Source organism: Nycticebus coucang, chromosome 6 (genome assembly GCF_027406575.1).
Source record: "Nycticebus coucang isolate mNycCou1 chromosome 6, mNycCou1.pri, whole genome shotgun sequence".
NCBI lineage: Eukaryota > Metazoa > Chordata > Mammalia > Primates > Lorisidae > Nycticebus > Nycticebus coucang.
This window is the reverse complement of record NC_069785.1, coordinates 57,874,679-57,898,675: the sequence shown is the minus strand read 5'-3', so window position 1 is coordinate 57,898,675 and position 23,997 is coordinate 57,874,679. Positions and strand designations below refer to the sequence as shown.

General features: G+C 39.6%; 1 protein-coding gene across 1 annotated transcript in view; it reads left to right on the top strand.

The window, feature by feature from the left end:
• The first annotated feature begins 258 nt into the window (after positions 1 to 258).
• PRTG (protogenin) overlaps positions 259 to 23,997 on the top strand; it is a 170,379-nt gene continuing 146,640 nt past the window's right edge. The window contains exons 1-2 of the mRNA XM_053594311.1: positions 259 to 429; positions 2,578 to 2,880. Coding sequence (XP_053450286.1) covers positions 339 to 429; positions 2,578 to 2,880 — 394 coding nt within the window. The 5' untranslated portion in view covers positions 259 to 338. The remainder of the gene's footprint in view (positions 430 to 2,577; positions 2,881 to 23,997) is intronic.

Below are 23,997 nucleotides of genomic sequence, written 5' to 3'. Positions count from 1 at the left end.
TCCCGGTCCCCAGACCAGGGGCCAAATGTAGAAAGTAGTTCCCAGGCCGGCAGCCGCGGCGCTGTCCACTCCGCCACCCCGCCCTCTGTAGCCGCCGCCTCACTCCGCCCCCAGCTGGCCACTCAGGCCCCCCGCCTCGCGCGAGCCGGTGTCCGAGCCCCGGCCTCGCCGCCACCAGAGGACCAGCCGCGGGCCGTGCTGCGCCACCCACGCCGGTGCCGGAGCGGGAAGCCCAGGCTGCGCGCGTCCAGGCGCGGCATAGGGAGCAGCCAGAGGCGGGGACCGCAGGGGATAGCGGCTGCGGACGGCCGGGGAGCATGCCCGCGCGGCTCCGCTGAATGGCGCCTTCTCCGCGACCGCCCGCCCGGCTGCGGCCGCCAGGGATGCTGCTCGGCGCGCTCCTGCTGCTCCTCCTCGGCCCGCTTCCAGGTGGGCGCGCTTTCCTCTGCGTGTCTTTCGCGGATGTGGTGCGGGAGCAGACGCGAGTGGGATGAGGAAAGATGAAACGGTGTGAGGGGGGACGGCGGCGGGGTCCTGCGTGGTGGCGCTGACCACCGGTCCCTGCGTGCTCTCTCGGCGGCCCACCCGGAGCGGCTAGTTGGAGGCGAAAGTTGCCCGCGGGCTTCGCGAGCGCGCGGGCCGGGCTGGGGCACCTCTCCCGCCGCGCGCCCCTCCCGCCGCGCACCGCGGGCTGCGGGGTTCTGGCGGCCGCTGTCCAGTCTCTTCCTTTCCTTCTCGCGCCATTGTCCCGGCTCTGGCCGCGTCCCCGCCTCCTAGTCCAGCCGAGGTTCCGCGCCGCCAGCCGGCCGGGGCCGCTGCGGCCGCACGTGGCTTTATTTATATTGTTTCCTTAGTGGCAGCCTAGCTGCACAGGGGGCGCCGCGGTGCCGCGCCGCTTCCTGGGTTTGCAGTGGGGGTTCCCCCACTTTTTAGGGCTGCGGGAGGCAATGGGTGGACTCATAGCCCAGGTCAGCACCTCTAATCCCCCCAGATCCCCTGATCCAGAGCGTGCGAGGAGTTGGGAGGGTGGAATTGGAAAGAGAAATGGGTTGGAAGTTGCGCGGCCAATGTGTGCCCTAGAGGAGGAGAGAGAAAAGTGCCCGAAGCTGGGAAGGAAGGTGAAAGAATAGGATTTATTTCCTGCAGCTAGGTATTTTGGGGCAGGGCTTGAAGTGTGTACGGAGCTGAAGGTTCCTTCAAACTCCAGACTGGCCTTGCACAAACTCTGTTGAACTCTTTTTTTTTTTTTTTCCTCCCTTGCGTCGGTATTGGTTTCCTCAAAAAGATGAAAGCGTGAAATGAGTTGGGGCGGGGGTGGGGGGAGGAGCGGGTAGAAGAGGTGTTTGGGAGAATGGATTATTTTATTTTCTTACAAGTTACAAACGCCTGACTTACGTTTTTTCTGGAAGGGTTAGTTTCTGTTAGCATGAGAAAAGGATCAAAGTCAGACGTGGCTCAGAAACACAATGGGCGCCTTCCGGAGCGTTCCATGCAGCGCGGCGCTGTTAGGGCTCGCGTCGCCCTGAGCACGTATTAGGGGAAGTCTAGAGAGCCGAAGACCGTGAGGATTCCTAGGAGCTGCCTTGATGAGAAACAGAAATTATCTCTAGGGATTTGTAATCATGGATTCAAAACGATCAGAAGATGAACCCCCACCCACTTCTCCCTTCGTCCCCAATCCATATAACAAGACCTTGTGCTAAATGCAGGAGGTGACTGTACTAACTGGTCATCGGATGCTTTATTCCGGTGGGGCCAGAGGCAATGTGTATGCATAGAATAAAGCTTTTCCTCTGCTCTGATAAAAATGTGTATTGGTTGATTATGCAATCTCCTATTCCTATTAGACAGTAAGGACCAATTAGTCACGCATTTTTTCCAACAGTTGGTAATTCTAAAAAAGTGAAACAAAAGTTTCCTAATCCGATCACCCACTGAGTAGAAGCAGCAAGAGTTACCAACTTTTCAAAGTCTATTGTCTGTCCTTTAAATACCGAGCTTGCTCTGCAGAAATTAAGTAAATGGATTTCTTTCAAGGAGAGGAGACTGAGTTTCTCCTTTTAAAAGGCAGATAGAAAAACGCAAACTTGTTATTTGTCACAAAAGGTAAACGCACTTCCCAAAGAAGTAGGTGCCAAGGGTTCCAAAAACACTTCAAGGGATGAGGAAATAAACTTGCTTGTTCACAGAGTTGGAGTTTTGCTAATGATTTCTTGTAAAATTAGACTTTTACGACTTACTCTGTTCAAGATCTTTTTGACAAGCTTGTAAAAAAAGCAGACAGCTTGTGCTCCTGAGTTTTGCTGACGATTTTGAAACTTTAGCAAATAACTTGAGAACAGAATTCTTACAAGGTATAGAAGTCACTGAAATCTCTATTCTTTTAGGGTAGATGTTGTAAAAGGTGATTTTTCTGACTTGCTGAAAAGGTTTGCTGAAATTTAGATTGATTTTTAAAAATGTTTGTAAGTTAACTAATATGATTTGTTAAACTTTGCCTTATGTGTTTTAAATGATTTTAAGAAATGATTTTATACCTGTAATTCTGGATATGCCTTTCTCCCTTTTTCCTTATAGGAGCATGGTGCTTTAGCGAACTGTATTTTATAAAAGAACCACAGGATGTAACTATCACAAGAAAGGATCCAGTCATTTTAGATTGCCAGGCTCATGGAGAAGTTCCTATTAAGGTCACATGGTTGAAAAACGGAGCAAAAGTGTCTGAAAATAAACGGATCCAGGTTCTTTCTAATGGCTCTTTATACATGAGTGAGGTGGAAGGCAGGCGAGGAGAGCAGTCCGATGAAGGATTTTATCAATGCTTGGCAATGAACAAATACGGAGCCATTCTTAGTCAAAAAGCTCATCTTACCTTATCAAGTAAGTGTTTTTGGTTATTGACATTTTTAATTGCTACGTTTTCATGATTTCTTGATTTATTAATATAATAACTCTACAAATTATGCGTACCTTAAGAATTTTACTGGAGATAATCGTTGATGCTATGTAAGGCATGCAGGGAAATTTGAGAAAAAAACATATAGCATTTGAGTGACTGAGAACAGAAATCAAATAAAGGTTTAGAATGACAAGTAAAATAAAACCTGTAGACATGGCTTTATATAAATTCCAGCATTTCACACTATAGGAAGAATTGGATGTAGAGGTTTGGCCAAAAAAACAAAAGTTCTAAAATGTTATCTTTTGGAAATTAGTGACTAAATGGAAACAATCACAAGCAAATGTTTCTGCTTTGTACATGAGCCCAATGAGTGCTAAATCTTTCTTACAGTCCCAACTTCCATTTCTCTGACTGCTTTTATATCACCCATGTTGCCTTTTAATTGTAAGAGAGAGCATTGGTCAGTAACTTTCAAGTTTTTGAAGTGTTTGTAGTCTTTTCCTACTGGGAGAAAAAAAGAGTAAGGTTATTTCCATACGTGTGTAATGGACTTAAACCAGGTCTACTTTCCCCCACCCCCAATTATCGTAAAGTTTGCTATCTAATGATTTCTTTTGTATTAACAATCCCATCAGATCAACCATTTGTTCAAGTGGTCCATTGCTTGGCTTAGGGACAGGTTCCCACTGAGGCTTTTACCTCTTCAGGTGATCAATTACGCAGCACTCAGGATTACAATAGACTGTTTAAATCTTGAAAAACAAAACTGTGTCTTAAAAGTCATTTTATAGGCAGTCTCGCTGCATGCTTTTGCTAATTCACAAGAGATTTTGCACTATACTTAAAAATGATCATTTATAAATTAAACAGTAGGAAGAAGGAGTTCTTGAGGTAAAGGGATAATCTTTAGGAACTAGCTTCCTCAATGTCCACACAGTTGAAATTTGGGAAGGGATTGGCAGGAATTTTAGGTGATTTGAACTATTATTAACAGATCATTGCCATATTTATGCCACCCTTATATTAGCAGTTCATTTCATTACTCTGCAATAATGATTAACGGCAGAAAACAAATTGCAAGTAAAGATAATTTTGTTTGAAATATCAGAAAATTAGACAAGTTTCTAGTTCTACCCCTACGTTACCCCTGACAAACAATAGCATAAACCTGAAATTTTTGGTAATTTTTTTTTTTGCTGCTGTAGTCATTGGCTAATCAATAATAGTTTTGTGTACAGCACTATTTTCAGGATAATGTACTTTTATGCTTGTGTTTCATTTAATTTTTGTCTAATGTAAAATTGTTCTATAGAGTTATAATTTTCTACCTTTTCAGGCTTATAGAATCTTGTGTTTTTGTTTTCATGCCCAGGAGCTGTAACTTGTATTATTTTTCAGGGGTAGAATAGGTAGTGGAGGGAGGCAAATAAGCTATGAAAAGATAAAGCATTTGTCATGACCATACATTGTTTCCAGAACCTCCGGAGAAGCTTGACAGAATTCTTGGGCTCCCAGAAACACTTTTGAAAACACACAGAGCTTTCTAACTTCATAAATAAAACCTGAACAGTGTGTGATAGGATGTAACAAACAAATATTAGTACTGGCTTTTAAAATATCTTTAGATTTTTGTATCTTTATAGATATTAATAATTAACAATTACATCTGAATCATTTTGAAGGCTATTGTGGTGAAGTAGTTTTCATATTTCTTCAAGTAGCAAAACTTACCAATATTTGTAGATTAACACAGCTTTGCTATTAAATACTAACTGTGATCAGTTAAGGAACACATCCTTTATATACACATTTAACTCTGAAGAGGTATTTTGCTAGGAAAATCCATTCAATATTATTGGTTTCAAAGAAGAAATAAAGAGTGGTATAAATTTTTCTTGAGAAATATGGAATTTCTTAGAGATTTTGAATTCTGTAGTTAGTTCTGATGTCTAAGAAACAATATCCCATGATGGAGGTTCATATCACTTTATCCTATATTCAGGGTAAAGATGTTATACCTATTAAACAGGAAGAGAATAGGCATTAAATGGACATTCTGGTTTTTTTCTCTCTAAAGCTAGTTTTCTTCTAGTTATAACAGCAGGGTGCAAGTATGTTCTTTTTATTTTCTTAGTCAAAGATTTTGTCAGCAAACACATCTTTTGCTTCAGAAGTGTAATAATACAGTACCTGGAAATCTAAAACTTTAATGTGTGCAAGTTTTAGATTTTTAACACACAGGCAATCAAGTCTTGGTTTCTAAACATAGGAACTAGAAGCTGAAAGTTGCACTCTAGGCAAGAATTCCATTATTCATGTGTAAATTAGGAATTCACAGGGTTAAAAGGTTAGAAACTGGCCAGGATGAGGTTTACCCTTGTGATAAAGAGCAGATGACCCTCATTCATTGGCCGAAGCTTTCATGTAGCTCTTCTGCAAAGTTAGTTATTGCCATGAATTGTTCTTGAGGAATGCAGAAATTCAAATGTGAACAGGCCTTTCCTTAAGTGTCACTATGGAGCCTTATCTCCCAAGCACATCAGAGCAGGGCTGCAGGGACAAGGTTCCTCCCTAAAGGCCTGGAGGCTGTGCTTTCCTGTTGTTCATCCAAGCACAAAAGAATTCATCTAAGTTTTGCTAAGGCATCCCCTTTTTAAAAGAAAGTATAGGGTTAAAGTAATATTTAGCTTAAAAAAAAGGTAATCCTTTTTATTGATAGCCATTTTAGGTGTTTTACAATTTCATGTCATTAGGATAGAAAAGGGAGTGATGTGGGAGGCCCTTTGCCAGTTGTATACAGGAGAAGATTAAACTGTTCCCTATAAATTTCAATATTTTGAAATTGAATCAAATTTAAATCAAATTTTCACTTTCATGGGCACTAAATCTTTGTTACATAAACAATTTAATTTAAAAATGTTGAGGATAAGAAATAATCTATGGACATCTTGACATCTCTTGCATTCTTAATGTTGAAATTAGTAAGATAAATTTCATAGGAAAGCATTAGTGTAGTAAAACGGTCTCATATTTCAACAAGTTTAAATTAAGATAAGAGACATTTGAGAGAAGTAAAGGAGGCGGGTTGTGTTCTGTGATGTGTAAAAGACTGGCTGTAAGCTAGTGATTGAACAGGAAGCAAGTTGTTTATTTCCTTTCCATAAAAGGTGGAAATTGATGTCTTAGGATAGAGGGAAAAAGAACATAAAGCTGACTTACATTTCTTAGGTTTTTCAGGACTGTTCATTGTTAAAAATAATTTTTTATGTGAGCATTTGTAGCTGGAAGAGCATAGGAATTAATGTGACTTTCTGATTTTCCCCCCCAAATTTGAGGTTAATTTTGACATCAGTTAAATTGTTCAGAGGGTGCATTTCTGTAACCTTAAGCAATAGTCATTTACTTTAAAAGAATGTAGGTTGTTATTCATGAATAGAATATTTATAACTTGAATTTGAATTAAGATGTAGTTTGAGGGTTTTTTTGTGGGGTTAATGAAAACTGTTCTATGGGTGTGTGTGTATCTTAAAGACGAATGCATAAATTATAATCCAAAATTGATCTTGAAATGCAAAGTTAAAACATATAAACATTTAAAGAGTCATTTTCTTTTAAAGGCGGGGAGTAGTATATTTAAAAGAGAGCAATAAGAACGATGAGACTATAGCCTAGATTTTGGATTTTATCAATGATACTGGACCCAAAATAGGCAAGACTTTGCTACATTGTTTTCTTGAGAGTTGTAGATGCCATAAAGGACAGGTCTTTTACCTGTGAGCGTGATCACTTTGAGTTAGCATTTACCTATCCTAATTCAAGAGTGCCAACATATGAGTAAAAGTAATTTAATCTTGAAAAATAAGACTGACAGAACTGAGGTATTTAGAGAAATCCATCTGCCAGCACTGTAGATAAAGTTCATTTGATGCTTTCTGGGATCCAAGAAAAATCACTCTTAAAAAGAGGAGGTGTGGTTCAAAAGAATATGTTTAACTTCAAATAGATCATCTTAAAGTTGCATTAAGTGAAGTAAAGGAAGTAAAACTTGTGTCTAGTTCTACAGCTTTATTTATATAAAGTCTGTCTACTTAAGTTCTGTTTATCAGATGCCTGGTAATCTCTGGATAATGGACCCAGTTTTTCTCACTTTGCTTTTGATTATTGAGGATCATTTCTCCTTTTCAGAAACCTGTAATATTATCTTACTCTTTTTAAAAGTTTTTGGATTTTTGGTTTTCAGCAAAGGACCATCCAGTAAGGGCTAGAATTATAATTTCCTTTGAGATGTGTATAAATGGATTTATTTATTTTACTTCTGTCCAGTTTCTTTTTTTCTTCCCTAAATTTTAGGATTTTTTTTTTCTTTTAAACAAGTCTTACTCTGTTGCCTAGGCTAGACTGTGTAGGGATCAGCCCAGCTCACAGCAACGTCAAACTTCTGGGCTCAAGTGCTCCTCCCGCTTCAGCCTCCCAAGTAGCTGGGACTACAGGCATTCACCACAATGCCCAGCTTGTTATTCTGTTTTTAGTAGAGACAGGGTCTTGCTCTTGCTCAGGCTGGTCTCAAACTCTTGAGGTCATGCAGTCCAACCTCTTCAGCTTCTCAGAGTGCCAGGATTACAGGCGTGAGCCACCGCACCAGGCCTTGTCCAGCTTCTTAATGGAATTTTGAAGTGTATTTGGTATGACTCCTTTTTGGCTACTATCCGTGATTATTACAAAGAAAGGGTCTCACTTGCAGCAGTTGTTTGCTCAGGGATTTGTTGTCATTGCTTCCAAATTTAACACCTGAGCTTCTTGATGACATCTGAAGTAATTTAAAAGAATAGTAAAAATCAAATCTTTTATGTTGAAAGAATATTTCAATTAATAAATAAAATGTATTTGCGGTTACTTTTTTAAAAACCATGATATTCTTGACTGTAGTTTTGAGAGATGATTTTTGTCTCTCATAAACAGGGTTGCTTAATTAGGATTGATTACTTAAAGCTTTTAAAATGATCATTACTATTCATATGAAAAGTAATCAATAGTGTTCAATCAGGCATTTTGTTGAGGATCCTTCTTGAATTTTGAAAACAGCTATGATTGTTGAGTTGTTTTTTTTTTTTTGAGACAGAACCGCAAGCTGTCGCCCTGGGTAGAGTGCTGTGGCTTCACAGCTCACAGCAACCTCCAACTCCTGGGCTCAAGCGATTCTCCTGCCTCCACCTCCCAAGTAGCTGGGACTACAGGTGCCCACCACAACGCCAGGCTGTTTTTTGGTTGCAGCTGTCATTGTTGTTAGGTGGGCCGGGCTGGATCAGGTGTATGTGACTGGCGCCTTAGCTGCTTGAGCCACAGGCACCAAGCCGATTGTTGAGTTTTTTTAAAAATCGGAAAAATTGCCCTCAAAAGTAAGTTTTCATTCTCAGTCAAGACTGTTTTAATACTTTTGAGAGTTTACAGTGTCCATATTTTATTAAATCATTTTTTTTTACTCAGCATTTAAATTTTGGTAAATAAAAAAAATAAATTTTGGTAAATAAGAAAGGAAGAGGTTCAGTGCCTGTAGCTCAGCAGCTAGGGCGCCAGCCTACATACACTGGGGCTGGCGGGTTCAAACCCAGCCCAGTCCTACCAAACAACAGTGACAACTACAGCAAAAAAAAAAAAAAAATAGCCGGGCATTGTGGCAGGTGCCTGTAGTCCCAGCTACTTGGGAGACTGAGGCAAGAGGATCGCTTGAGCCTGGGTTTGAGTTGCTGTGAGTGACATTCTACCCAAGGTGACAGAGTGAGACTCTTTCCCAAAAAAAAAAAAAAAGCCAGGCATTGTGGCGGCACCTGTAGTCCCAGCTACTCGGGAAGCTGAGGCAGGAGAACCGCTTAAGCCCAGGAGTTTGAGGTTGCTGTGAGCTGTGACACCACAGCACTCTACCAAGGGTGGCAGAGTGAAACTCTGTCTCAAAAAACAAAAAAGGAAGAGAAGGATACAGTTGTAATCATTAAAGTAATATTTGCTGTTGTCCTAACATGATATGCTGTACAGAGTGTGCTCACAGTAAACAATTGACAAAGGTGATATACAAAAAAGGTAAAAAAGTACCAGATTACCTTCAGTGGCAGTAATTCTGAAGCTAAGCGAATTGCTATAGGGATATGTATGCAGAGAATAAAGGCATCATCCTCACAAAGGTCTCTGACACTAATCTGACAAATACTTTCCTGACTTTTACATTCCTTGTGTTTTGTTTTGTTTTTTATCTTTGGGTTCTCAGAAACTTGCTTTTGATGAACATTTTAAAACTGAATTATTATGGACTGAGCAGAAGGCATGAATTAAAAATGTTTGTTTTTTCAGTTTCTAGAGGGTTTCCTTGTGCCCTTCCTTGTGTGTGTGTGTGTTTTTTTTTATAGTTTTAGCCTTTATAGTGGCTAAATTAATCCAGTGACTGTTGGAGAATGCAGTCATTGTTCAGGGCTCGTTTCAAATTTGTATCCTCACTGAATTTAGACCTTAAAACTTACAGAAAAAAAAAAATCTTTATTTTAAAATTAACTTTATGAAAGAAAGTATAGTAAACCCTTTTTGATCCAGAGAGTGTGACTCTTTTTCCCCCCCTTTAATGGTGCAGCTTTGTACTGACTACTTTATTTTTATTTTTTTAAATATTCATTTATATTATTAATATTTTGAGACAGAGTCTTACTCTGTTGTCCTGGATGGGTGACTCTAGTGTCACAGCTCACAGCAATCTCAAACTTTTGAACTCAATCAATCCTGTTGCTTCAGCCTCTCCGGGCTGAGACCATAGGTAACTGCCACAACACCCAGGTAGTTTTTCTATTTTTATTAGAGATAGGGTCTTACTCTTGTTCAGGGTGATCTTGAACTCCTGAGCTCAATTAATCCTCAAGCCTCCCTGAGGATTACAGGCATGAGCCACCATGCCTTACCTATGCAGACTAGTTTAAATAAATCCTATCCTTTGGAATAATCCTCCAAAATAGCTCTTTTATTGATTATTTTGTAGTCTCTTAGTATCTCTTAGAAGGTGATTCAGTACCTCGACTATCTTCTACTCTACCAGTATTTACCAAAAAAAAAAAAAAAGATATTTCTAGCTATGGGTTACATTTTTCAGGGTTTCTCAGCCTTTATGCAATTAACATTTTGGCCCAGGTGGTGCCGGTAGCTTCAGTGGGTAGGGCGCCAGCCATGTACACTGAGGCTGGCAGGTTCGAATCTGGCCCAGGCCAGCTAAATAACAATAACAACTGCAACAACAACAAAAAAAATAACTGGGCATTCTGGCAGGTGCCTGTAATCCCAGCTACTTGGGAGGCTGAGGGAAGAGAATCGCTTTAGCCCAAGAGTTTGAGGTTGCTGTATGCTGTGATGCCATGGTACTCTATCCAGGGTGACAGCCTGAGACTCTGTCTCCAAAAAAAAAAAAAGTTTTTTTTTGGCCCAGATAATTCCTTGTTGTTGTGTTAAGTGTGGTATCATTCCTGGCCTCTACCCACCAAATGCCAATAGCACTCTCCTAGTTGTGACAGCCAGAAAATGTCTACCAGCATGCAAAATCACCCCTGACTGAGAACCACTGATTTTTCTGAAAGTAGTAGAAAACTTCTTTCCAGGTGTTACTGGCCATTAGTTACTTTGTTTCTGTCTTATCCTTGATATTCCACTTTTTGGGGGGTGGTAGCAATGCTAAATTTATCGATAAAGAACTGTTTTCTTTTTTTTTTTGAGACAGTCTCACTTTGCACCCTACATAGAGTGCTGTGGCATCACAGCTCACGGCAACCTCAAACTCTTGGGCTTAAACCATTTTCTTGCCTCAGCCTCCCGAGTAGCTGGGACTACAGGCACCTGCTACAATGCCCAGCTATTTTGTTGTGTTGTTGTCATTGTTATTTAGCAGGCCCTTGCCAGGTTCAAACCCACCAGCCTCAGTGCATGTGGCCGATGCCCTAACCACTGGGCTAGGGGTGCCGACTATTTACTATTTTTAAATGTTGTGAAGGAACCTTTATTAAAAAATGTGTTTAGGCATGGCACCTCTCACCTGTGATCCTAGTACTCTGGGAGGCTGAGGTGGGAAGGATTGTTTAAGGCCAGGAGTTGGAGACCAGCCTGAGTAAGACTGAGACCCTGTCTGTACTAACAAAAGAAAAATTAGCTTAGCTGGGCATGGTGGTGCACACCTGTAGTCCCAGCTACTCAGGTGGCTGAGGCAGGAGGATCGGTTGAGGAGAGGAGTTTGAGGTTGCTGTGAGCTAGTCTAGAGGACAGAGTGAGACACAGTCTCAAAATTTTAAAAAATGTGTTCAGGTCATTGTCTAAATTGGACTGATAGTGTTTCTCCATTACTTTTTCAAATACATAGTACGTTGAAAACTGCTACTAAGAATCAACCCTTCCATCCAGGTTGGTTGGCTGGCTGTAATCCCAGCTCTTCGGGAGGCTGATGTGGGAGGATCCCTGGAGCTCAGGATTTCAAGACCAGCCTGAGCAAGAACAGTGAGTGACAGCCAGAAAAAAGTTAACCAGGTGTGGTGGTGCATACCTGTAGTCCCAGCTACTTGGGAAGCTGAGGCATGAGAATACCTTGAGTCCAGGATTTTGAGGTTGCTGTGAGCTACAATCATGCTATGGCACTGTACCCAAGGGTGACAGAGTGAGGCTCTGTCTCAAAAAAAAAAAAAAAAAAGAGGAAAAGCACTAACCCTTCCATAGGTCATGTGTATAAATATGTGTGTGTGTGTGTGTATATATATATGTATATGCTATGCTTAAATACTTTTTAAAAAATATATATATTATGTAAATATATAAAATATATATTACATTTTTACCCAGGCCCTGGGTAAATATGGCTAAAAAATGTGTTTAGGCATGACCCTGGGTAATATAATATATATTACATTTTTCAGGGTTTCTCGCCCTTCGTGCAATTAACATTTTGGCCCATTTTTAACCCTGCCATGCCTAAATACATAATACCATATAATACCATAATACCATATATATATATTTTTTTATATATATATAAAAAATATATATATATATATTTATTTATTTTTTTGGTTTGTTTGTTTTGTTTTAGACAGAGTCTCATTATGTCACCCTTGGTAGAGTGCGGTGGCATCACAGCTCACAGTAACCTCAAACTCTTGGGCTTGAGCGATTCTCTTGCCTCAGTCTCCTGAGTAGCTGGGACGATAGGTGTCCACCACAACGCCCTGCTATTTTTTTGTTGCAGTTGTCATTGTTGTTTTAGCTGGCCTGGGCTGGGTTCAAAACTGCCGGCCTCAGTGTATGTAGCTGGTGCCCTACCTACTAAGTTATGGGCACTGCCTGGGTCATTCATTTTTATTTCAGTACTTGAGATCTTAGGGATATCTAGTTAGAGAATAAATGTAAATTTCATTAACCTTGTTTACTCAGCAACTTTTCTTAATATGACAGACACCATAGTTGAAAAGATAGGAGGAACTTCCCTGTGTAGCCAGTGTTAAACAGAATCTTTCCTGGTGTTCTGTATGGAGAGAAGGAAAACTGTGTGGTTTTAACAGACCACAGAGTAGCACTTGCTGTGTGGTACAGAGTGTCCCAAAGGTGGCCCCCACTACAGTCACCACACATAGGGAAAATGGGAAATTATAGCTAAATGTACCTTTATTTACAAAACATTCATTACAAAATTTTACAAAGAGGTGGCTAATATGTAGAGAATATTTTATAAATATTTTGCAAAATTCCATAATGAATATTTTGTAAATAACAATTTACATAATTGTAATACCAATTTTCCATTTCCCCTGTGTACAGCACCTTAGGGGTCATGTTTGGGACACTATATATGGCAGTTGGCTTGTTGGGTGAATGGTTAACAGCCATCTTTTCAACCAATTCAGCAGTACCATCAACTCTTATTTGGGATAGAAGCGCTTTATAACTTCTTGCAGATTATGATGCAAAGATGGTGACCACTTGAGAAGACATCAGAGGGTGAGAAAGGGGAAAATAGTTAGACGCTACAGCATGTTAATCAGCACACAGGACAGTGCAGGCAAAATTTTGAGTGGTTCTTTTTAAAGTATTTGCTCTACATTACTTATCAGTGGTGAGTAGTGATTTTAAACTCTGAATTTCCCCCAAGATACCACTTCTTGTGTGTGCCTCAGTGTTGGTTAGCTATATATGCTAGTAAACATTATTATTCTTGCTACATACAGTTGATCACCTGTGAAGGTCAGTGGCCACTGGTGGCCCAAGCAGCAAGTTGAGATGGATGAAAGAAGAAACAGGGTCTTCTGGTGAGACACTCTAGTCCTAAGTGAGGGTGCTGCAATGTTTGGCACTGTAAGTCCTACTTCCAGAACGTACTTGGGGTAGAACAAATCATCAGTTAACTTTGAAATGAACCTTTTTCTTGCAGCTAAGGAACATTCTGCTATGAATAGTCTTGTGTTAAGATAGAGTTTTAATGTTCTTGACATACGTATGTTTATTATGAAAGCTGAAAAGTTTCAATATCTGGTAAATATTTTTAGCATTGCCATATTGTTAAGTTGCTGGAAGTTGTGCTGAAAAAATGGAAAGAAAAGAATGACAAAGAGGCGAGAGAACCAAGGATTAGTGCATATACTGATAATGTTTATGACTTTACAGGGTGTCTAACCAAACTGCAGCTGCATGCTGATTTTGTGGGGACTTTTTTTGCTTATCTGTGCTCAGATATCATGAAAAGTATGCATGGACCTTTTTTATATTTTTTTATTTTTGCTAATCAATTTTGGTCAGTGTTTGTGTATTTAATATGTGGCCCAAGACAACCCTCCCTCTTCTAATTTGCAGCAGAGAAATAAAAAAAGATTGAACCCCTCCTGCTTGGACCAATCATTCAATAACTTTAGTCCTTAGTTGTCACTTCTTTATTTATTTTTATTTTTATTTATTTATTTTTTCGAGACAGGGTCTCAGTCACCCTCAGTGAGTGGAGTGCTGTGGCGTCATAGCTCACAGCAACCTCAAACTCTTAGGCACAAAAGATTCTCTTTCTACAGCCTCCCAAGTAGCCGGGACTACAGGTACACACCACATGCTTAGCTATTTTTTAGAGACGGGGGTCTTGCTCTTGCTCAGGCGGGTCTCAAGCTCCAGAGCTCAGGCAATCCAACCGCCTCAGCCTCCCAGAGGGCTAGGATTACAGGCATAAGCCACCGCACCCAGCAGTCATCATTTCTTTAAATGTAAGTAGCTGGAGAAAAAAGGGTGGGTGGATGTTTAGCAGCACATTACCTTTATTTTTTGTAATTCTGTTGTTTTAGTCTAAGTAAGTGGTCAATACATATTTACTTTATAATTGAGTTGAATTACATTGCAAGAGAACTGTTTAAGTCACTGAGAAAAATTAAAATAACAGGCAGCACCTGTGGCTCAAAGGAGTGGGGCGCTAGCCCCATGTGCCGGAAGTGGCAGGTTCAAACCCAGCCCAGCCAAAAACTGCCAAAAAAAAATTAAAATAACTTGGCTGTGATTTAACGTACCTTTTCTTGGTGGTTGTTTTGTTTTGTTTTTTGAGACAGTGTCTTAAGCTGTTGCCCTGGGTAGAGTACCATGGCATCATCATAGCTCACTGCAACCTCCAACTCTTGGGCTCAAGCAATCCTCTTGCCTCAGTTTTTCTGTTTTTAGTAGAGACAGGGTCTCACTCTTGGTTAGGATGGTTTCAAGCCTCTGTCCTTAAGTGATCCTCCCACCTCTGCCTCCCAAAGTGCTAGGATTACAAGCATGAGCCAGTACTGTTTTTAAGAGTCTAGAAAAATGAGTTACTTTGTCTGAGATTGAATAGTTCAGAATGGTTATGCTGCTTAATAATTAATAGTATATTCTGGTGATTATTGACTCAATATTTTTTAAAATTATAATTCTAACTTTATCATGGGAGTTTTGCTAATGTAGTAGTGTTAATAGAAGTAGATTATGCTTGCTCCCTGCCTCCACCAGTTACTATTAAGAATAAGGTTTAATTTCTCTCTTAGCTTTCAAACTGAATTAGCTTGAGTCCTTGTGATTGGATTTAAAGTAACTCAGATTAAAATATTGACCTCAAAGTGGATGAAAAAATGCTTTGATGTTGGTATTACCAATTTTTAAAAGAGTGGATCACAGTTTTTCTTAAATAATTTTACCAGTTAAATGTTTACTCTTTTCTCAATAAAAAGAATTAACTTTTCCTGTGTTCTAGAGAAGCTACATTTCATGCTTTTACCTAGTAACGCTTTTAACGTAATTTAAATTGAGGAACCAACTTCATTAAGCCAATAAGATTGCCACAAATTACCAAAAGGATTATTAAAAGTTATCTTTGAGGGGCAGCGCTTGTGGCTCAGTGAGTAGGGCGACGGCCCCATATACCGAGGGTGGCAGGTTCGAAACTGGTCCCTGCCAAACTGCACCCCAAAAATAGCCGGGTGTTGTGGCAGGTGCCTGTAGTCCCAGTTACTCAGGAGGCTGAGGCAAGAGAATCACCTAAGCCCAAGAGCTGAAGGTTGCTATGAGCTGTGACAGCACTTGAGAGCGACAAAGTAAGACTCCGTCTCTAAAGAAAAGGTTATCTTTGAGAATATGATTTCTTCAAAGTCTGCAGATATTCTTACCCAGGTGATTTACCACATTTAAAACAATCTGTAATAATACATGAAAAGGAAGTATACAGGCAGAAGATGCTTTGTGAAATTTAAGTTTAATTTTCTTTAATGTAGATGTCCATCAGATGTTGAGAAGATATTACTGCTTAGCAAACAGTAAAAATTATAAATGTATCCACGTTGGTCAATAGAGATGTGACCAGTTTCTTAAATACTGGAAATGATTATACTATTTTTCATTAGGACAGGAAGAAGCTGACAGTTTTCTTCTGTTAAGCAGCTTTCAGAAGGGAATGAAATTGGAGAATGAAGTGAAATAACAGAGAGACAAAATACATTAGTTACCATGACTCTCCAAATGTTTAGACTTGTTAATATATTGGCAATGGGGCGGCACCTGTGGCTCAGTGAGTAGGGCACCGGCCCCATATGCCGAGGGTGACGGGTTCAAGCCCAGCCCCGGCCAAACTGCAACAAAAAAATAGCCAGGCGTTGTGGCGGGCGCCTGTAGTCCCAGCTGCTTGGGAGGCTGAGGCAAGAGAATCGCTTAAGCCCAAGAGTTAGAGGTTGCTGTGAGCTGTGTGATGCCACGGCATTCTACCCGAGGGTGGTACAGTGAGACTCTGTCTCTACGAAAAAAAAATATTGGCAATGAACATTTTGAAGAGAGAAACTTAAGATTTTCTACAACTTACCCTGCAGTCAGTAGAGGATCTTTATTGCCTACTTTGACTTACAGTATCGTTATTACTTCCTGTACCATGAGTAAAGATCTCAACTTTTGTAATCTTAGGAATTTCTATTTTGCAAGTAAGGAATGTGGAGGTAAGAGGAGGGTGAGTATCTTTCTTAAGGACACAGCTGCTAGATGGAGGACCAGCGCTCAGGTTTTCTGATTATAGTTATAAGTTTATAATACATAAGGAAAGCTTTCCCTGTGGATTGTGTGGAAATGTATCTTTCTGTAGTTAAATACGTACCATCAAGGCTGGGTGAGGTGGCTCACACCTATAATCCTAGCACCCTGGGAGGCTGACCAGCCTGAGCCAGAGTGAGACTCTGTCTCTATTAAAAATAGTAAAAACTAGCCAGGCATTGTCGTGGGCACCTGCAATCCCAGCTACTTGGGAGGCAGAGGCAGGAGGATCACCTGAACCCAGATGTTTGAGGTTGCTGTGAGTTAGGCTAATGTCAGGGCACTCTAGCCTGGACAACAGAATGAGACTCTGTCTCAAAACAAACAACGAATTCAGAATATAGAAAAGAGAATGGTAACAGAACTGACACTGATATTAAAGACATTTCTTAACTTCTTAATTAAAAAAACATTTTTCACTTTTGTGCAACTCATCCTTTACTACTGTACTTTGAATAAGGTTTTTTTGTAGCTGTTGTAGTAAATAGGCAATTTTTAAATAAATTGCTAAGTGTTTCTGTTTTCATCCTTTAGCACTTCATGGAATTTCTTTTCTTGTGTATATCCTCCATGTATGGAGAGGGAGCCCTGGTCCTTTTAGATGTTCAGCATTTGTTGGTATATCTGTCCAAATAGAAGTTTGATCTAACACAGTGATTTTCAGTTTGGCTTTAAAGAATCACCAGTGATGTGAGGCTTTTTTGTAGTCAAAAGGTTGAGTTTTAAATAAATGCCATTATTATTGTTGCATGGAAAAAGAACATAGTGACAGTGTATGTTTAGCAGGGAACTGTTTCTTGAAAAAAATAACAGTTTTATTGAGGTATAATTCACATATCATACAGTTCGCCCTTTTAAAATAAACATTTTGGTGGGTTTTGTACATCTCTCAAAACTATCTTATTCTAGAACACTTTCACCTCTCTAAAAAGAGACCTTGTATCCATTAGCAGTCATTCCGCATTTTTTCCCTTCCTATAACAACCACTAATCTACTTTCTGTCTCAATAGATTTCCCTGTTTTGAATATTTTATCAAACAAAATTACGTGGCCCAGCACAGTGGCTCATGCCTATAATCCCAGCACTCTGGGAGGCTTAGGTGGGTGGATTTCTTGAGCTTAGGAGTTTGGGACCACCCTCAGCAAGAGCGAAACCCTGTCTCTAAAAATAACCAGGTGTGGTGGTACATGCCTGTAGTCTCAGATACTCAGGAGGCTAAAGCAAGAGGATCACTTAATCCCAAGAGTTTAAGGTTGCTGTGAGCTATGATATCATGGCACTCTACTGCAGGCGACAAAGTGAGACTGTATCTCAAAAAAAAAAAAATTATATAATATATAGTCTTTGTGTGATTTCTTTCACTTAGTATGTGTTATGGATATCTTCCTGGATTATGTTTTAGTTTAGGCAATTCCTGAAGTATGCACAGTCCAACTCACCTGGCTTTCTGTATTTAGGACAGGGCTCCCAAGGTTTTCCCTGAGGACACTTTATAATGGGGAGCTAATTTCTTCCACACATGTAAACAAACCAGCTTGGCCTAAGTGGCTTGTTGATGCAGCATCTTTATGTAGTGTCTGGTCTTACTGTTTATCTGGTTGCCTTTGCACGTTTGTCTTTACTTTTTGTTTGAGTCTGTGATTCTGTATACCTCCAAAGTGAAAGCCCACTGCAAGTCCAGGTGAGCCTGTAGTGAAGAGAAAGGTGATTATAATGGAAGTGAAAGTAGGAGTGGCTGAGACACCATCATTCACTGGGAAAGCATTAGGCTTCAATCGCTCAGCTCTTGGAACAGTTGTAAAGTGAGAATAATGGAACATGTGAAAGCATCAATTATTACTAAGCAATGTAGTGTATTAATTATTGAAATGGAAAGTTTATTGTTGATTTTGCTGGAAGATCAAAATATGCATAAAATTCATACTAGCCTAGGTTTGATGCCACCGTTAGGTGAGGGTTAACCTTTGATATATTTTTTTTTTTGTAGAGACAGAGTCTCACTTTATGGCCCTTGGTAGAGTGCCGTGGCGTCACACAGCTCACAGCAACCTCCAACTCCTGGGCTTAAGCGATTCTCTTGCCTCAGCCTCCCGAGTAGCTGGGACTACAGGCGCCTGCCACAACGCCCAGCTATTTTTTGGTTACAGTTCAGCCGGGGCTGGGTTTGAACCCGCCACCCTCGGTATATGGGGCCGGCACCTTACCGACTGAGCCACAGGTGCCGCCCACCTTTGATATTCTTTATTGAAATTTCTCCTGTCTCCTAGCTAAACATTTTGTGTAAGTTTGATTTTAGGTTCTGTTTGTTTGAATTAACAGAAAGAACACAATAGTTTCTGTAACTTATTACAGTAGAGGGGCATTATTATTACAGTATTATAGTGTATACCTATTACCACATATGTGCTGTTATTATTATTATTATTAATTATCACTGTATATGTCCTGTTCATCAGGGGTCCAAGTTACATACAAATCTAACCTGAAGACATTCTCAGGAATGTGTCTCGGGACCCAGGGACTACCTGTACTTCTTTGCTTTTTATGACAATAAAATTCTATTGTATGGATATACAGATTTTGTTTATCCATTTGTCTCTTGATGGACATTTGAGTCATTTCCATCTGTAGTGAACTTGGCACACAAATATCTGTTTGAGTCCCTGTTTTTATTTCTGTAATAAAGAAATACAGAAAGGGATGGAAGTGTTGGGTCATGAGGTAATTCTGTATTTAACTCTTTGAGGAACTACTGAATCATTTCCCATGGTGACTGTACTACCAGAAATGGCAGAGAGTTTTAGTATTTTGACTTCCCCATCAATACTAGTTTTCCTTTCTAAAAAAATCGTACCAGCCTAGTACATGCAGATGTAAAGTGGTATTTCATTGTTTTGGTTTTCATTTCCCTAATATCTAGTTACAGTGACATCTTTTCAAACACTTTTTGGCAGTTTGTGTATTATTTTGGGGAGAAATGACAATTCTGCTCTTTTGCCCATTTTTTAATTGGGTGGTCGTGGCTGTTGAGCCATAGGAGTTGCTCACATATTCTGGATATTAAATTCATTAGATATATGATTTGAAAATATTTTTTCTCATTCTGTATTTTGTCTTTTGATTTTTTTGATCCTGTTCTTTGATTCACAATTTTTTTTATTATTTATTTATTTATTTTATTATTAAATCATAGCTGTGTACATTAATGTGATCATGGGGCACCATACACTGGTTTTATAGACCATTTGACATATTTTCGTCACACTGGCTAACATAGCCTTCCTGGCATTTTTCTTAGTTATTGTGTTAAGACATTTATATTCTACATTTACTAAATTTCACATGTAACCTTGTAAGATGCACTGCAGGTGTAATCCCACAAATCACCCTCCCTCCACCCATCAACCCCCCTCCCTCCCCTCCTTTTCCCCCTTCCCCATATTCTTAGGTTCTAACTAGGTTATAGCTTTCATATGAAAGCCATAAATTAGTTTCATAGTAGGGCTGAGTACATTGGATACTTTTTCCTCCATTCTTGAGATACTTTACTAAGAAGAATATGTTCCAGCTCCATCCATGTAAACATGAAAGAGGTAAAGTCTCCATCTTTCTTTAAGGCTGCATAATATTCCATGGTGTACATATACCACAATTTATTAATCCATTCGTGGATTGATGGGCACTTGGGCTTTTTCCATGACTTAGCAATTATGAATTGGGCTGCAATAAACATTCTGATACAAATATCTTTGTTATAATGTGATTTTTGATCTTCTGGGTATATACCTAGTAGAGGAATTATAGGATTGAATGGCAGATCTATTTTTAGATCTCTAAGTGTTGTCCAAACATCTTTCCAGAAGGAATGTATTAATTTGCATTCCCACCAGCAGTGTAGAAGTGTTCCCTTTTCTCCACATCCACGCCAACATCTCTGGTCTTGGGATTTTGTGATACGGGCTAATCTTACTGGAGTTAGATGATATCTCAAAGTAGTTTTGATTTGCATTTCTCTGATGATTAAGGATGATGAGCATTTTTTCATATATCTGTAGGCTGTGCGCCTTTCTTCTAAAATTTTTTATTTTTGATGAAGTCTGATTATTCTTTTCTTGCTTGTAGTTTTATTTTATTTTATTTTGAGATGGCACTCTATCACCCTAGGTAGGGGTGCTGTGGCATTCTCAAAGCTCACAGTAACCTCAAACTCTTGAGGTCAAGAGATCCTCCTGCCTCAGCCTCCCGAGTAGCTGGGACTACAGGTGGCTGCCATGACACCCAGTAAATTTTTCTGTTTTTAATAGTGATGGGGTCTCACTCTTGCTGAGGCTGGTCTCAAACTCCTGAGCTTAGGCAATCCACCCACCTTGGCCTCCAAGAGTTCTAAGCTTACAAGTGTGAGCCACCTTGCCCGGCCTTGCTGCTTGTGTTTTTGGTGTCATATCTAAGACTGTATAGCCAAATTCAATGATAGGAGTCCAACTTTATGCTTATGTATGTGGAAATTCAGTTATCCCTGCATCATTTCTTTCCCCACTGAATGGACTTGGCACCCTTGTTGAAATAAATTGGCCATAGATATGGTGTTTATTTCTGGACTTCCATTTCTATTCCATTGTTCTATATGCCTATCTTTATGCTAATAGCATGCTGCTTTGTCTGTTACCACCCTACTGTAGCATTTTAGTAAGTTTTTAAATCAGAAAAATGTGTGTAACCTTTGTTACTCTTTCTAAAAGACTGTTTTGGCTACTGAGAGCCCCTTGTAGTTCCCTGACTTTGAGGCTGGGCTTTTTCATTTCTATATAAATGAATATTGGAATTTAGACAGGGATTACATTGAATCTGTAGATCGCTTTAGAGAGTATTGACATCTTCACAATATTGAGTTTTCCAGTCTGGTAACAGTCAGCCTTTTCCTTTATTTAGAATCTAAATTTTAGATCTTTATTGTCTTTCAGTAGTGTTTTATTTACAGTTTTCAGTGTACAAGTGACAGGTCTTTCAACTTTTTTGGTGAAGTTTATTTCTAGGCTGTAGCAGCCCATATAGCATATGGCAAGGAGAAGTGAGAGTTATAAGAAACACCTATATTAGCTCAGTAATGTAACACCTTGGTGAAAAGGGCATGGGGAGGGATTTGGCTCTCCTAAAAAACATGAGAGCTTGCGAGATGAGAGCATCAGTGATTGGCAGTCTGTACACCTGTGGTGTTAAGAGCCATGGGAGTGTGTCTATAAAAGGCTGGAAAAGAAGGCAGTCGGGAATCGCATTGTAAGGGACTCACTCTGACTCTGTCGCTTGTCCTGCCTGCAGAACACCTGCACAGTGTGTCTCTATAAAAGACTGCTAAGATTTATTCTTCTAAGACTGCTTCTTTCCCTCAGACTGTTTATCTCTCTCTCTCCCTTCTACTAAAGCAAATAGCCCTCAAGCACCTAAGAGCAATTGTTCCCAAGCTAGGTAGCCTAGTGTCCATGTCTAGAACCTAGATAAGATGGGGACCTGAGACCTGGCCAGTCCCCAAGCCCCGATAAGTGACGACCCAGCTAGGACCCAGTAAGTGGCAACCATGAAGGGACCCTGACAAGTGGTGTCAGAAGTGGGATAGTGAACAGCCACCGGCACTAGGCGTTTTATTCTTTTAGGTGATATATAAGTATAATTGTTTTCTTAATTTCCTTTTCTGATAGTTTATTGCTGGCATATTATATAAACACAGCTATTTTATGTGTGTTGAGATTATACCCTTAAACTGCTCTGAATTCATTTATTAAGCTCTAATAACTTTCTGGTGGAGTCTTCAGGATTTTATATAAAATAAGATCATATTATCTGTGAATAATACAATTTTACTTTTTTCTCCCCAATTTGGATGCCTTTTATTTCTTTTTCTTGTCTAATTGTTCTGTCTGGAATTTTTAGTACAATGTTGAATAGTAGTAAAGAAAGCAGATATCATTGTCTTGATCCTGATCATGGGGAAAAGCTTTCAGTTATTTACTGTTGAATATGATGTTGGCTATAATTTTTTCATAAATTCCCCTTTTCATGTTGAGGAAATTTCCTTAGATTCCTAGTTTTCTGACTGTTTTATAAATGAAAGTACATTGGATTTAAAAAAAAAAAATTTTTTTTTTGCAACAGTTGAGATAATATTTCTTTTTCTTTGTTCTATTAATGTGATTTATTACATTAATTTTCTTTTATAAAACAACTTTTGCATTCCTAGGATGAATTTTATTTGGCCAGTATAATTCTTTTAATATATTTTGGACTTGGTTTTTTAGTTTGTTGAGATTTTACATACATATTCATAGAGGATAATCTCGTGATATCTGTTTGGCTCTGATGTTAAAGTTGGTCTTACAGTGTGAATTAGTGTTCCCTACTATTCTATTTTGTGGAGGAGTTTGAGAATTTGATGTTAAAATTGGCCTCACAGTGTGAGTTAGTAAGTGTTCCCTATTCTTCTATTTTGTGGAAGAGTGTTGATATTCATTCTTATTTGATTTTTTTTGTGGAATTTACTTGTGATGTCATCTGGCTCTAGACTTTTATTGGGAGGGTTTCTTTTGTGTTGTTTTGAGACAGAGTCTCACTTTGTTGTACTGGGTAGAGTGCTGTGGCATCGCAGCTTACAGCAACCTCAAACTCTTGGGCTTAAGCAATTCTCGTGCCTCAGCCTCCCAAGTATCTGGGACTACAGGTGCCCACCACAACACCCAGCTATGTTTTTGGCTGTAGTTGTCATTGTTGTTTGGCAGGCCCAGGCTGGGTTCAAACCCACCAGCTCCAGTGTATGTGGCTGGCACCCTAGCTGTTGAGCTACAGGCGCCGAGCCTATTGGGAGGTACTGATTTAATCTGTAGTCAATGGTTTGTTTTAATTTTCTGTTTCTTCTTGAGTTACTTCAGGTAGTTTGTGTGTTTTTTGGAATTTCTTCCAGGTCATCTAATTTGTCAGTGTAAAATTCTTCATAATACTCTCTTACCTTTTTTTCTTCACAATATTCTCAGCTTTTTTTCTTTAAGGATGTTTTCATTCCTGATTTTAGTTATTTATGTCTTCTCTTTTCTTCTTTGTCAGTTTAGCTAAAGCATTGTTAATTTTGTTCATCTTTTTGAAGAACCAACTTTTGGTTTTGTTAATTCTATTTTTTTCCTTCATTTCATTTATCTGTGCTCTTATCTTTATTATTTCCTTGTCTCTGCTAGTTTGGGTTTAGCTTTTACTTCTTCTCTTAGTTCCTCAAGCTTTAAAGAGAGGTTATTAATTTTAGATCATTTTTCCTTTTGAGACAGAGTGTGACTATGTTGCCCTTGATAGAGTGCCATGGTGTCCTGGCTTACAGCAACCTCAAACTCTTGGGTTTAAGCGATTCTCTTGCCTCAGCCTCCTGAGTAGCTAGGATTACAGGCGCCAGCCACAATGCCCAGGTATTTTTGGTTGCAGTGGTCATTGTTGTTTAGCAGGCCTCAGGCTAGACTCGAAGTGTATATCGCTGGCACCCTCTAGCCTTAGTGTATA